Source organism: Sinohyriopsis cumingii, chromosome 4 (assembly GCF_028554795.1).
Source record: "Sinohyriopsis cumingii isolate HCF-2022 chromosome 4, ASM2855479v2, whole genome shotgun sequence".
In the NCBI taxonomy this organism is placed as follows: domain Eukaryota; kingdom Metazoa; phylum Mollusca; class Bivalvia; order Unionida; family Unionidae; genus Sinohyriopsis; species Sinohyriopsis cumingii.
In genome coordinates, this window is record NC_142964.1 from 72,062,655 (window position 1) to 72,075,394 (window position 12,740).

At 42.1% G+C, this 12,740-nt stretch overlaps 1 protein-coding gene across 1 annotated transcript in view; it reads right to left on the reverse strand.

Moving 5' to 3' along the window:
• LOC149801431 (dmX-like protein 2) overlaps positions 1-12,740 on the reverse strand; it is a 212,399-nt gene that overhangs the window by 111,150 nt on the left and 88,509 nt on the right. Inside the window, exons 16-17 of the mRNA XM_089955559.1 lie at positions 11,691-12,069; positions 3,582-3,724 (exon numbers count right to left, since the gene is read on the reverse strand). Of these exons, the coding sequence (XP_089811685.1) occupies positions 3,582-3,724; positions 11,691-12,069 (522 nt within the window). The remainder of the gene's footprint in view (positions 1-3,581; positions 3,725-11,690; positions 12,070-12,740) is intronic.

Genomic DNA, 12,740 nt, shown 5'->3' on the forward strand with positions numbered 1-12,740 from the left:
TGGTGTATGTAAATCACTATTCACCAATAGTATTAAACAGCTGGTTGAGTAGCCTGCTATTTTGAGCATTTCTGATCACAACTGAGCATACACACCCATGTCCACATTCAGTATATACAACAGCTATTTGAGTAACATGCTATCTGGAGTATTTCTGATCACAACTGAGCATGCACACCCATGTCCACATTCAGTATATACAACAGCTACATGAGTAACATGCTATCTGGAGTATTTCTGATCACAACTGAGCATGCACACCCTTGTCCACATTCAGTATATACAACAGCTACTTGAGTAACATGCTATCTGGAGTATTTCTGATCACAACTGAGCATGCACACCCATGTCCACATTCAGTAATTACAACAGCTACATGAGTAACATGCTATCTGGAGTATTTCTGATCACAACTTAGCATGCACACCCATGTCCACATTCAGTATATACAACAGCTATTTGAGTAACATGCTATCTGGAGTATTTCTGATCACAATTGAGCATGCACACCCATGTCCACACCCAGTAATTACAACAGCTACATGAGTAACATGCTATCTGGAGTATTTCTGATCACAACTGAGCATGCACACCCAAGTCCACACCCAGTAATTACAACAGCTACATGAGTAACATGCTATCTGGAGTATTTCTGATCACAACTGAGCTTGCACACCCATGTCCACATTCAGTATATACAACAGCTACTTGAGTAACATGCTATCTGGAGTATTTCTGATCACAACTGAGCATGCACACCCTTGTCCACATTCAGTATATACAACAGCTACTTGAGTAACATGCTATCTGGAGTATTTCTGATCACAACTGAGCATGCACACCCATGTCCACATTCAGTAATTACAACAGCTACATGAGTAACATGCTATCTGGAGTATTTCTGATCACAACTTAGCATGCACACCCATGTCCACATTCAGTATATACAACAGCTATTTGAGTAACATGCTATCTGGAGTATTTCTGATCACAATTGAGCATGCACACCCATGTCCACACCCAGTAATTACAACAGCTACATGAGTAACATGCTATCTGGAGTATTTCTGATCACAACTGAGCATGCACACCCAAGTCCACACCCAGTAATTACAACAGCTACATGAGTAACATGCTATCTGGAGTATTTCTGATCACAACTGAGCATGCACACCCCTGTCCACATTCAGTATATACAACAGCTACTTGAGTAACATGCTATCTGGAGTATTTCTGATCACAATTGAGCATGCACACCCATGTCCACACCCAGTAATTACAACAGCTACATGAGTAACATGCTATCTGGAGTATTTCTGATCACAACTGAGCATGCACACCCATGTCCACATTCAGTAATTACAACAGCTACATGAGTAACATGCTATCTGGAGTATTTCTGATCACAGCTTAGCATGCACACCCATGTCCACATTCAGTATATACAACAGCTATTTGAGTAACATGCTATCTGGAGTATTTCTGATCACAATTGAGCATGCACACCCATGTCCACACCCAGTAATTACAACAGCTACATGAGTAACATGCTATCTGGAGTATTTCTGATCACAACTGAGCATGCACACCCAAGTCCACACCCAGTAATTACAACAGCTACATGAGTAACATGCTATCTGGAGTATTTCTGATCACAACTGAGCTTGCACACCCATGTCCACATTCAGTATATACAACAGCTACTTGAGTAACATGCTATCTGGAGTATTTCTGATCACAACTGAGCATGCACACCCTTGTCCACATTCAGTATATACAACAGCTACTTGAGTAACATGCTATCTGGAGTATTTCTGATCACAACTGAGCATGCACACTCATGTCCACACCCAGTAATTACAACAGCTACATGAGTAACATGCTATCTGGAGTATTTCTGATCACAACTGAGCATGCACACCCATGTCCACATTCAGTAATTACAACAGCTACATGAGTAACATGCTATCTGGTGTATTTCTGATCACAACTTAGCATGCACATCCATGTCCACATTCAGTATATACAACAGCTATTTGAGTAACATGCTATCTGGAGTATTTCTGATCACAACTGAGCATGCACACTCATGTCCACACCCAGTAATTACAACAGCTACATGAGTAACATGCTATCTGGAGTATTTCTGATCACAACTGAGCATGCACACCCATGTCCACATTCAGTATATACAACACCTACTTGAGTAACATGCTATCTGGAGTATTTCTGATCACAACTGAGCATGCACACTCATGTCCACATTCAGTATATACAACAGCTATTTGAGTAACATGCTATCTGGAGTATTTCTGATCACAACTGAGCATGCACACCCCTGTCCACATTCAGTATATACAACAGCTATTTGAGTAACATGCTATCTGGAGTATTTCTGATCACAACTGAGCATGCACACCCCTGTCCACATTCAGTATATACAACAGCTACTTGAGTAACATGCTATCTGGAGTATTTCTGATCACAACTTAGCATGCACACCCCTGTCCACATTCAGTATATACAACAGCTATTTGAGTAACATGCTATCTGGAGTATTTCTGATCACAACTTAGCATGCACACCCATGTCCACATTCAGTAATTACAACAGCTACATGAGTAACATGCTATCTGGAGTATTTCTGATCACAACTGAGCACGCACGCCCATGTTCACATTCAGTATATACAACACCTACTTGAGTAACATGCTATCTGGAGTATTTCTGATCACAACTTAGCATGCACACCCATGTCCACACCCAGTAATTACAACAGCTACATGAGTAACATGCTATCTGGAGTATTTCTGATCACAACTGAGCATGCACACCCATGTCCACATTCAGTATATACAACAGCTACTTAAGTAACCTGCCATTTTGCAACAAGAAATTGAACTTTTAGCATGATAACTTTTAGTGATCCCTGCATTTCATCACCTGTGTTTACCATGAATTGTTCAGTTATTTATTTGTTGATGATAATATTTTTTTACCTAGCTAAGCAAGGGTGGCCTGGATACTAGATGAAGAATCTGTACTACATCCAACCAACTGATGCCCAGTATAAGAGATCATATTCGTAATCAGAGACTTTATACCTGTAGTTATGACTGCTATGATGGAAGTTAAAAACAACAATGGATTGCAAATGTGCTGTTATCCTCCATAGATTGGTTCTATTAAGATTGTCAAACTGGGCCTCAGTTCTGATTTTGTATGAGAAAGTCTGAGGAAAATTAGACAACAAATCTCTACAGAATCAAACAGCACAATAGCAACCACTGTCATTGCCCTGAATGTAAAGAATCTAATAATAGATATGTCTTCTTGTACTTATCATTGTAATCAGAAATATTCAGAATAAAAATGTATCCAGTTAATTTCACAACTCAAGTTATTTTCAATTAATAAAGGGAACTAAAACTGGTTGTCCAACCAGTGACCTAAAGGCAAAATCTGACCACGGTGTGATTGATGGATAGACAGATGGACAAAGGCAACACTATATGCGCCTATCACTGACATGGTGGGCAAAAAAAGGTCAGTCTTGAGTATATTATCAACAGATATTGTACCTTGGTGGAGGAATAGGAAAGTGTTGGCGTTACTGCAGGTCGACCTGCAAATAAGTCTGGAGAACATGCCCGTGATGAGGTACTGGAGCTGTCATCTGCTTCCACAAGTGTGTAATCCATCACATAGTTCTTATCCTGCACAACTGAAGAAGAACAGGCAAAAAATTCATGATCTCTATATTCAAAGGTAATAACAGGATATTGTGTAACTGTCAACAGCACAGACCCAGAGCCACCATCACAAATGGTGCTAGTATATTAGGTTCTGCACTGTTCTATCTAATGTTCCTGTCAAACAGGATACAACTTGATCTGCTAGCACACTATGAAATGACATGCATGGGTCCAAGCTCTACATGTCACAAATTGGTTAACAATATTAATCTGTAAAATCTTTGTAAATACTATGCACATCAAAAGCACTGAGGAGGAATGTATTATCTTCAATATAAAAAACATCACTCACAAAAAACGTCTCTATCCAATTGAGGTACCTAACATGATCCATAATAAAAGTCCACCTACTGTAAATTCAATAGGGTTCCTTCTACTGAAAAACATCACAAAAGTCCTAAATGGGTTGTTCACTTCTTAAGAAAAATCAAGCAGTGCTATCATTCATAAATCTCTTGTATGTCATAATGAGCTACCAATATCAATTTTAAATGAAAATACCTACCTAAAACACAATGCAAAAGCAGTTATGCAAGAAACCTGGTCTGTAGGATGTTGCTGTTGTTGTTGTTGTAGGGTTTAATGCCACTTTTCAGCACAAGTTAGGCTATACATGGCAGCCAGTATAACTGGTGGAGGAAGAACCCTGGGAAAGCCCCGGGAAGAACCACCAACCCAAGAGAAGCTACTGGCAAGCTTTCTCACAGATCGAAGTTAGCCAAGCCTGAGATTCAAGCCCACGCAGACAGAGGTGAGATGGCAGTGATCTGGAATGGTGAGCGCTTTAGACCACTCGGCCACCTGGAGTCCCGGTCTGTAGGATGCTTTCTGCATAAGTTTCTTCCAACCTTGTTGATTGCATATGTTATTTTTTTTAAAAAATGTTTCCAAGATTTCTCTAATTTTTGTATCTTCATCAGTTTCAATTATCCAATAATGAAAGGATTTTATTCTACTTTTTAAAAAAATCAGTTTTGCCATGTGCACAATAGGAAGAACTCGATGTAAACCCCAAACCTGTGATTGTCAACTAACAAGATCACGTTACTTCCCTTACTTGAGAGAGAGAAGACACACATGTTAAACTAAAAAGAATTTAATTACACAATGTACAACTGAGAACTATTTCTAATTGCAATGAATTTCATTCATGTGCACAGATCTTGCTCATAACAAAACTAATTGGATATCTTGATATAAGCCTATTCACTGAGTTTGGTAAAAATCGGATCTGAAATAGTCACAAAAGATATCTTTCTCATCATTGTAGACATCAAAGATCTTAATGATTTAAGTCTTATTTACCAAGTTGAATCAAAATCTGATGAGAAATACAGCCTCTAAAGTGTTACCAAATTCAGCAAATCAAAGATCAATAATGTATTTGGATGTTGCTTATTACTGAACTCAATTGATATCTTTTATCGTACAAGTCTATACTCAAAAAGTACAATCAAATTCAGATCAGAAATATGGCTTCCACACTGGTATCAGTGGGCTCAAGTAGGCTTAATATTACTCACCTGAGTAAATGATAGGTAAAGAGTTTCCAAATTCATACACCAGAAACCCCAAAACACTCCTAACTTGGCTGTTAAGGTATAAATTCACTCCACAGTCATATATGAAATAAATTATATACTTGAAAGTTTTATTTTTTATTTCTTTTATTATAATTTTTTTTGTATTATTTTCTTAATTTAAACAATATGTTCTACTGAAATTAAAAAATTCTGCATGGTAAAATTAATCTTTAAAAGCATAAAAATGCTTTCTCAGGAGAAGAAGTCTTCACAAAACCAAATCTATGATTCAATAGGTCTGATCAAAGGTTACCTCCTTTGCTTTAATATGCAAACTACTATTTTGATTTCTACAGGTCAAGCAAGGTCAGTCAATCAAATGCAAGATTAAGTAACTATTATACAAGGATCTCGCTGAACCCATCCAAGATCTTGATGATACCAGCCCATATTTCAAGTTTAATCAAAATTATATAAAAAATATGACTTCCAGTGGGGAAACAATTTCAACCAATCAAATGCAAGATCACCTAATTGTATGTATGAATCTCACTCATTATCAAACTTTTCAGAGATCTTAAATCACATATGCATATATTCCAAGTTTCATCAAAACTGGATTAGAAATGCAGCTAATGAGACACAAGATCATACTTACTCATTATCAAACCTGTCAAAAATGTTATATATATATATATATATATATGTATATATTTGGTCTAAGGTTGACATTGCCCGGGGTGGGAGTGGGAGACAAGCGCCCCAATCCTCCAAAATGCCCCATACGGCCTGCGTCTCCTACTGCCTCTGTCAACTAAAATCCAGCTCCTGGCCTTCGCAAGTGGCTTAGATTTGAAGCCCGGCAGACCATGTTTTCTACTAACAGGAGAAGGGGTGAAGGCGGCCCACTGGCGCCTTAAAACCAGTTGCTTCGGGTAGATGGGACTCGTAAACCTTGGATGGTAGCTCATCTAGGAGAAGGAAAACTCCGATTCCAAACCTCTGCTGCCTTGTGGCTATACCCACTCATGGGAAAGGCTAAGGGAGTAAACCCCGACAGAAAATCCGGAGATGGAGTCCCTAAGGCGGTATGACATTGACTTCAACGTCATTCCGGCAACTCCTGCGACGCCGTTGGTGCCAAGCTGTATCGGCATTCATCGTTCCCTTGGGCACACCAGCTGCGTGGAGAGGGGGGATCTGCTGCATGGGCAACAGCTGATTCTCCATACCACCCTGCCCAGGCTTCATAGCTCCACTGGAGAGGACACTCCAGCGTCGTCGTACGGCGTCGGCACAACACGAGAAGTAGCAGTTTACCGGTTCTAAGTCAAAGCTCGATTGGCGTAGAGCTTGGCGCCAGGGGTTACTTCTGACGTTGGGAGAGATCATCAGGTCTCACTGGACAGCTACCGCCCGCCTCAAGCTGGGCAGCCCCCAGTCAGTAAGGTGCTGCCCGCCATGGCCTGCCTGCTTCACTGGGTGCGTGGAGCTTAGAGAACCATCTCGACAAGTGGGCCACAAAACTCTGCACCAGGAAAGACTAAAAGAAGAAATAAACAGACTCCAACTCTTCGTTTTGCAACCTGGAACATCAGGACCATGTGTCCTGGATTGACCACTGACCTACAGCAGATCGACGATGCACAGAAGACTGCCATCATTGACAGAGAACTCTCCCGACTGAACATCGACAATGCCTGCCTCCAGGAGACCCAACTGGCTGACAGCGGCACCATCAGGGAAGCCAATTACACATTCTTTTGGCAGGGGAAGCCCTTGGATGAACCTAGGCAGCATGGTGTAGGCTTTGCCGTCAAGAACACGCTAATCGCCCTCATTGAACCTCCATCATCAGGTACTGAGAGAATCCTTGCCCTCCGGCTGTCAACATCCTTAGGCCTGGTCAACATCTTCAGTGTGTACGCCCCAACCCTCTACTCCACCTACGAGGAGAAAGACAAGTTTTATGAGGCTCTGGATCAGGCAATATCCAGTATCCCCAACAATGAAAGCCTTTACTTACTAGGAGACTTCAATGCTAGAGTGGGAGCTGACCATGAGGCCTGGTCCACCTGTCTCGGTTTTTACGGAAGGGGCAAGATCAACGAGAATGGTCAGCGACTGCTGGAGATGTGCTGCTCCCACAGCCTATGTGTGACAAACACTTTCTTCAAATGCAAGGAGATCCACCAGGTGTCGTGGAGACACCCACGTTCACGCCACTGGCACCAGCTAGACCTCGTCATCACCAGGCGTGCAGAACTGGCCAGTGTCCTCCTTACCCGCAGCTACCACAGTGCCGATTGTGACACGGACCATTCCCTGGTGGCCAGCAAGGTGCGAATATTACCCAAGAAGCTGCACCACGCCAAGAAGAAGGGTCACCCACGTATCAACACCTACTGTGCAAGCAACCCAGAGAAAACACAGCAGTTCATCAGCAAACTGAAGGAAGCCCTCACCAAAGTGACACCTGATGACACCATTGATTCCAAGTGGTCCCATATCCGTGACTCTGTGTACAAATCAGCCATCACAGCTTACGGGAAGAGGGAGCGAAAGAATGTCGACTGGTATGAGGCAAACTGGGAGGAGATGGAGCCCGTGACTGAGGCAAAGAGGAAAGCCCTTCTGGCATACAAGGCTGCACCTAGCCCCAGAACACTACAAGCCCTCAGGATTGCAAGGAATAACACCCAGAAGACCGCCCGCCGTTGTGCCAACACCTACTGGCTGAATCTTTGCAACAGTATACAGACAGCTGCTGACACCGGGGATACAAGAGGAATGTATGAGGGTATCAAAAAAGCGACAGGCCCCCCCAGCTACAAGACCGCCCCCCTCAAGTCCAAGACGGGCGAAGTCATCACAGACCAGGGGAAACAACTGCAGCGATGGGTTGAGCACTATCTTGAGCTATATGCAACCCAAAACAATGTCACTGGAACTGCCCTGGACGCCATTCCAGACCTGCCTGTCATGGAGGAGCTAGACACACAGCCCACCCTGGAAGAGCTCGGAAAAGCCATCGATTGCCTTGCCTGTGGGAAGGCTCCTGGAAGCGACGGCATTCCGCCTGAAGTCCTCAAGAGCGGAAAACCAGCACTGCTCCAGCCCCTACACACACTCCTCTGCCTTTGCTGGGAACAGGGATACATCCCACAGGACATGCGTGATGCCAACATCGTCACTTTGTACAAAAACAAAGGAGACCGTAGCGACTGCAACAACTATCGGGGCATCATCCCTCCTCAGCATCGTCGGAAAGGCCTTCGCCTGTGTTGCCTTGGCACGCTTGCAGATCCTAGCCTCCCGCGTCTACCCAGAATCCCAGTGTGGATTTCGAGCCGGCAGGTCAACTGTAGACATGATCTTCTCACTACGTCAGCTGCAGGAGAAGTGTCGCGAGCAGCGGATGCCCCTCTACATTGCCTTCATAGACCTGACGAAGGCGTTTGACATGGTTAGTCGGAGTGGACTCTTCAGACTCCTGCAGAAGATCGGCTGCCCCCCACGTCTGCTTGCTGTCATTATGTCGTTCCACGAGAACATGCACAGCACAGTGTGCTTCAATGGCGCAACATCTGAAGCATTCCCAGTCGTTAGCGGAGTCAAACAAGGCTGTGTCCTTGCACCGACGCTCTTTGCCATCTTCTTCTCCATGCTTCTCCAGTACGCATTCAAGGACTGCAGCAAGGGAGTGTACATCCATACCAGGGCTGACGGCAAGCTGTTCAACATCGCCCGTCTCCGTGCTAAGACTAAAGTCACAGAGGTACTCATCCATGAATTACTCTTTGCCGACGATGCAGCCTTGACATCACACACGGAAGATGGACTCCAGCAGCTGGTATGCTGCCTCTCCCATGCATGTAAGGAATTTGGACTGACCATCAGTTTGAAGAAAACAAATGTCATGGCACAGGACACAGACTCCCCTCCCTCTGTCTCCATCGATGGGTACAATTTGGAAGTTGTCGAGAACTTCACATACCTCGGGTCTAACATCTCCAGCTCACTCTCCATTGATTCTGAGGTGGGCGGCAGGATTGCCAAGGCAGCAGCAGTGATGGCCAGACTTAACCAGAGGGTCTGGAACAACCCCAACCTCACAGAGAAGACCAAACTGCGTGTCTACCAAGCGTGCGTGCTCAGCTCACTTCTCTACAGCAGCGAAACATGGACCACCTATGCAAGACACGAGAGGAAACTCAACAGCTTCCACCTGAGATGTCTGCGGCGCATTCTGCACATCCAGTGGCAGGACAAAGTACCCAACACAGAGGTTCTAGAACGCGCCAACATGAACAGCATGTTCTCCATACTCAGCGAGAGGCGCCTTCGCTGGCTCGGCCATGTCAAGAGAATGGACCCAGGTCGCATTCCCAAGGACCTGTTATATGGGGAGTTAGCAGAAGGTGCACGACCAACTGGACGACCACATCTGCGCTACAAAGATGTTTGCAAGAAGGATATGAAGACAGCAAACATCAATGTCAACGACTGGGAGAGCTGTGCAAACAACCGTTCCAGCTGGCGTCTAGCTGTCAGGCAGGGAGTTCAAAACGCAGAGGAAAAGAGAAGAATAAAGCAAGCTGAAAAGAGAGCTAAAAAGAAGGATAAGCAAAAGCGTACTTTGGAGCTATGCCATCGTCTCTCGTAGACGGACGGATGCCAAAAATATATGTATATATATATACACACACACACACACACAGTGTGACACAGCTATAGCGTGCTCCGTTATAACACAAATTCGGATATAACACGGTCGTGGTGTGGCTTCCGAAACTGGATATAAAATGCACTGAACTTTATTTATTGTTACATAAACAAATTCTTTATCCACATTGACAAACCATCTAAACAGTGCATTGTTATATCATAATACGCTTATCTTGACATCTACCATGAGTTCTGTATGTTGTGAAATATCCACTTTTTTGTTGTTGACATTTCTGGTAACGGCGATCAACCGGACGGGGCATTGTCTCGGCTGCTGGCTAGTAATTAATATATTTACAAAGACTGACATTTGTATGTGGATGATAAGTAAAATTCCTCTTCTTTTCACTCAGAATTAAATCCTTCAGAACACTCACATTTTCTGTAATAATCCCTGTCATCAAGTATGCCAACTACAATCTTTCAATAACACCAAAGAACTTTTCTTCAAACTTAAATAAAAGTGATGGAATCTGATGGATTTTTGCATTTTCCAATGTGACTGGAACACATTAAATGTGCTGTGAAAGTTTCCTTTTTGTAGGGAAAAAGTTTATGCTTACAAACGCTACCAACAGCAGCTTAAAACGCAAACTAACTTTTACCAACTTGGAATGTCCTAAAAAGTAAATGTGCTTCATCATTCATTACGTGATTGTGCTATGTTTTTCCACTGAATTCAGACCAATATGACCTGTTACAAAATTATTGTATATTTTAAAGCTGTGAGTGTCCATATTTTCGATGGAATCACTTGTATTGTCGATTCAATGTATATGATGAGGTTCACAGGTGAGTATACGGTGTTGATACTCTATCCATGGTATACACAGACATTTATATATAAACAGGATTTACATATATGTACCAATTCATGGTTCTCTAAATAAAATAAACTATTATATAAGTCTTGTCTGTTTTCACTATAGGTGTATTTCTCATTTAACATGCACCAATTTAACATGGTAACTGTGCCAATGAAGCACGTATTTTACCGCCCGCATATATTACCTACAAACACACCCTACAATTTTTTTGGGGTACATTTTCTTCAGCTAACTGACCAGGTTGCTTATAACACGGTTCGGTCTATAACGCGGTCTGGTTCTATGGTTCCCAACTACCATGTTATAGCGGCCTCACACTGTCTGTCTATCTCTCTCTCTCTCTCTCTCTCTCTCTCTCTATATATATATATTCCAAGTCTGATCAAATTTGGATCAGAAATATGGACACCAGAATGTAACAATCTCAGCCGAAATGATACAAGAACACTTCAATAATATAAATGGATCTCACTCATCATCAAACTTATCTGAGATACAAGCATATGCTCCAATTCAAAATAATATCAGAAATATTGTCTCTATCACAATAGCAAGCACAGCCAATTAGATGCAAGATCACCTCATTTAATATGCACAGAATTCAGTCATATTTGAACTATTCAGAGATAGTGATAATATAAATCAATAGTCCCAAGTTTTATGAAAATCAGATATAAAAAAGACATAACTTCCAGAGTGGGAAAGATGATAAATTGATGACAGAAGTTCATGGTCAGGTGAGCTAAAATGATACTGAAGGGTTTAGTAAATATAAAATGTTCACACTTTAAAAAGACTAAAAGGCCAAAAAGGAATTGGCAAAAGCAACGGTAAAAATTCAAACTTTATAAACTCACATTCAGTTGTTGAAGAATCTGCAGAAGACGATACTGTGATTTTCCACATGTGTAGTATAGACCCACCAAAAACAGCTTTCTCTAGGACCACAAGATAGAAATGTTCCTCAAATGAGCTTAGATTTCTGAGGTCTACCACTGGTTCCATAGCAGATTTATCTCCCTTACTATTCTTTTCTATCACCAACTGTTCTTGGAATACATGAAGAAGCTGGCTCTGCTGCCAGTCATGTTCTGCATCTGTTAGGGCTTCCAGTTCTATAATACAGCCAGGTCTACTAGATGACTGCAGACTGACAATGTTAAAAAGATCTCCAGGATTTTGATGTTGCTCGGCGCTATATCCAGAACTGGTATTGCTGGAAAAACTCATCTGGTGCTGATGAAAAAACAACAAAAGAAAACTAAATATTCATGATGTTACAACTGAATATTAAAGCGGCATTTCTTCTGAAAACCTGTAATAAACTGAAAATATGTTATCCTCTCTAGTTTGTTGGCTTTTTTTATATTTATGCAGCTTGCAATAACAAGGACAGCCTACATAAATTAAAGCAGGACCTGAACAGATCTGTAATTTAGTCAAAATCCCTACATGTTTCACTGTTTTCTAATAATAAGCCACATTCTCTTTGCAATAATAGGTTACACTAGTTCTGAATATAGTATGGTCACCAGACGGGGACCATACAAGTTTCATAATCATGAAGTGCATCGAACATAGACACAGTCATAAAACACAATACAAAACAAGTACTAAACTAAATACTCTGTATGATATATTATATGCTCACGGTATCAGTGTTTCCCTTTACGCACATTTGTGCGTCAGGGACGCACACTGGAGAAAATTGACGCACACATGTTGTTGCCGTGCGTTTTTTTGACGCAAAGGATTTTCATAATGTGATCAGGATTTATTTAATACCCAATGCATTGGATGATGGACTTCATCATACATACTTCGAGCATATGCATTGACTGGTTCCCCGCTTTGTTTGTTCCTTGACTTGCGCTCCTCTATTCATATAGCAGAGTGCAACGCATGGA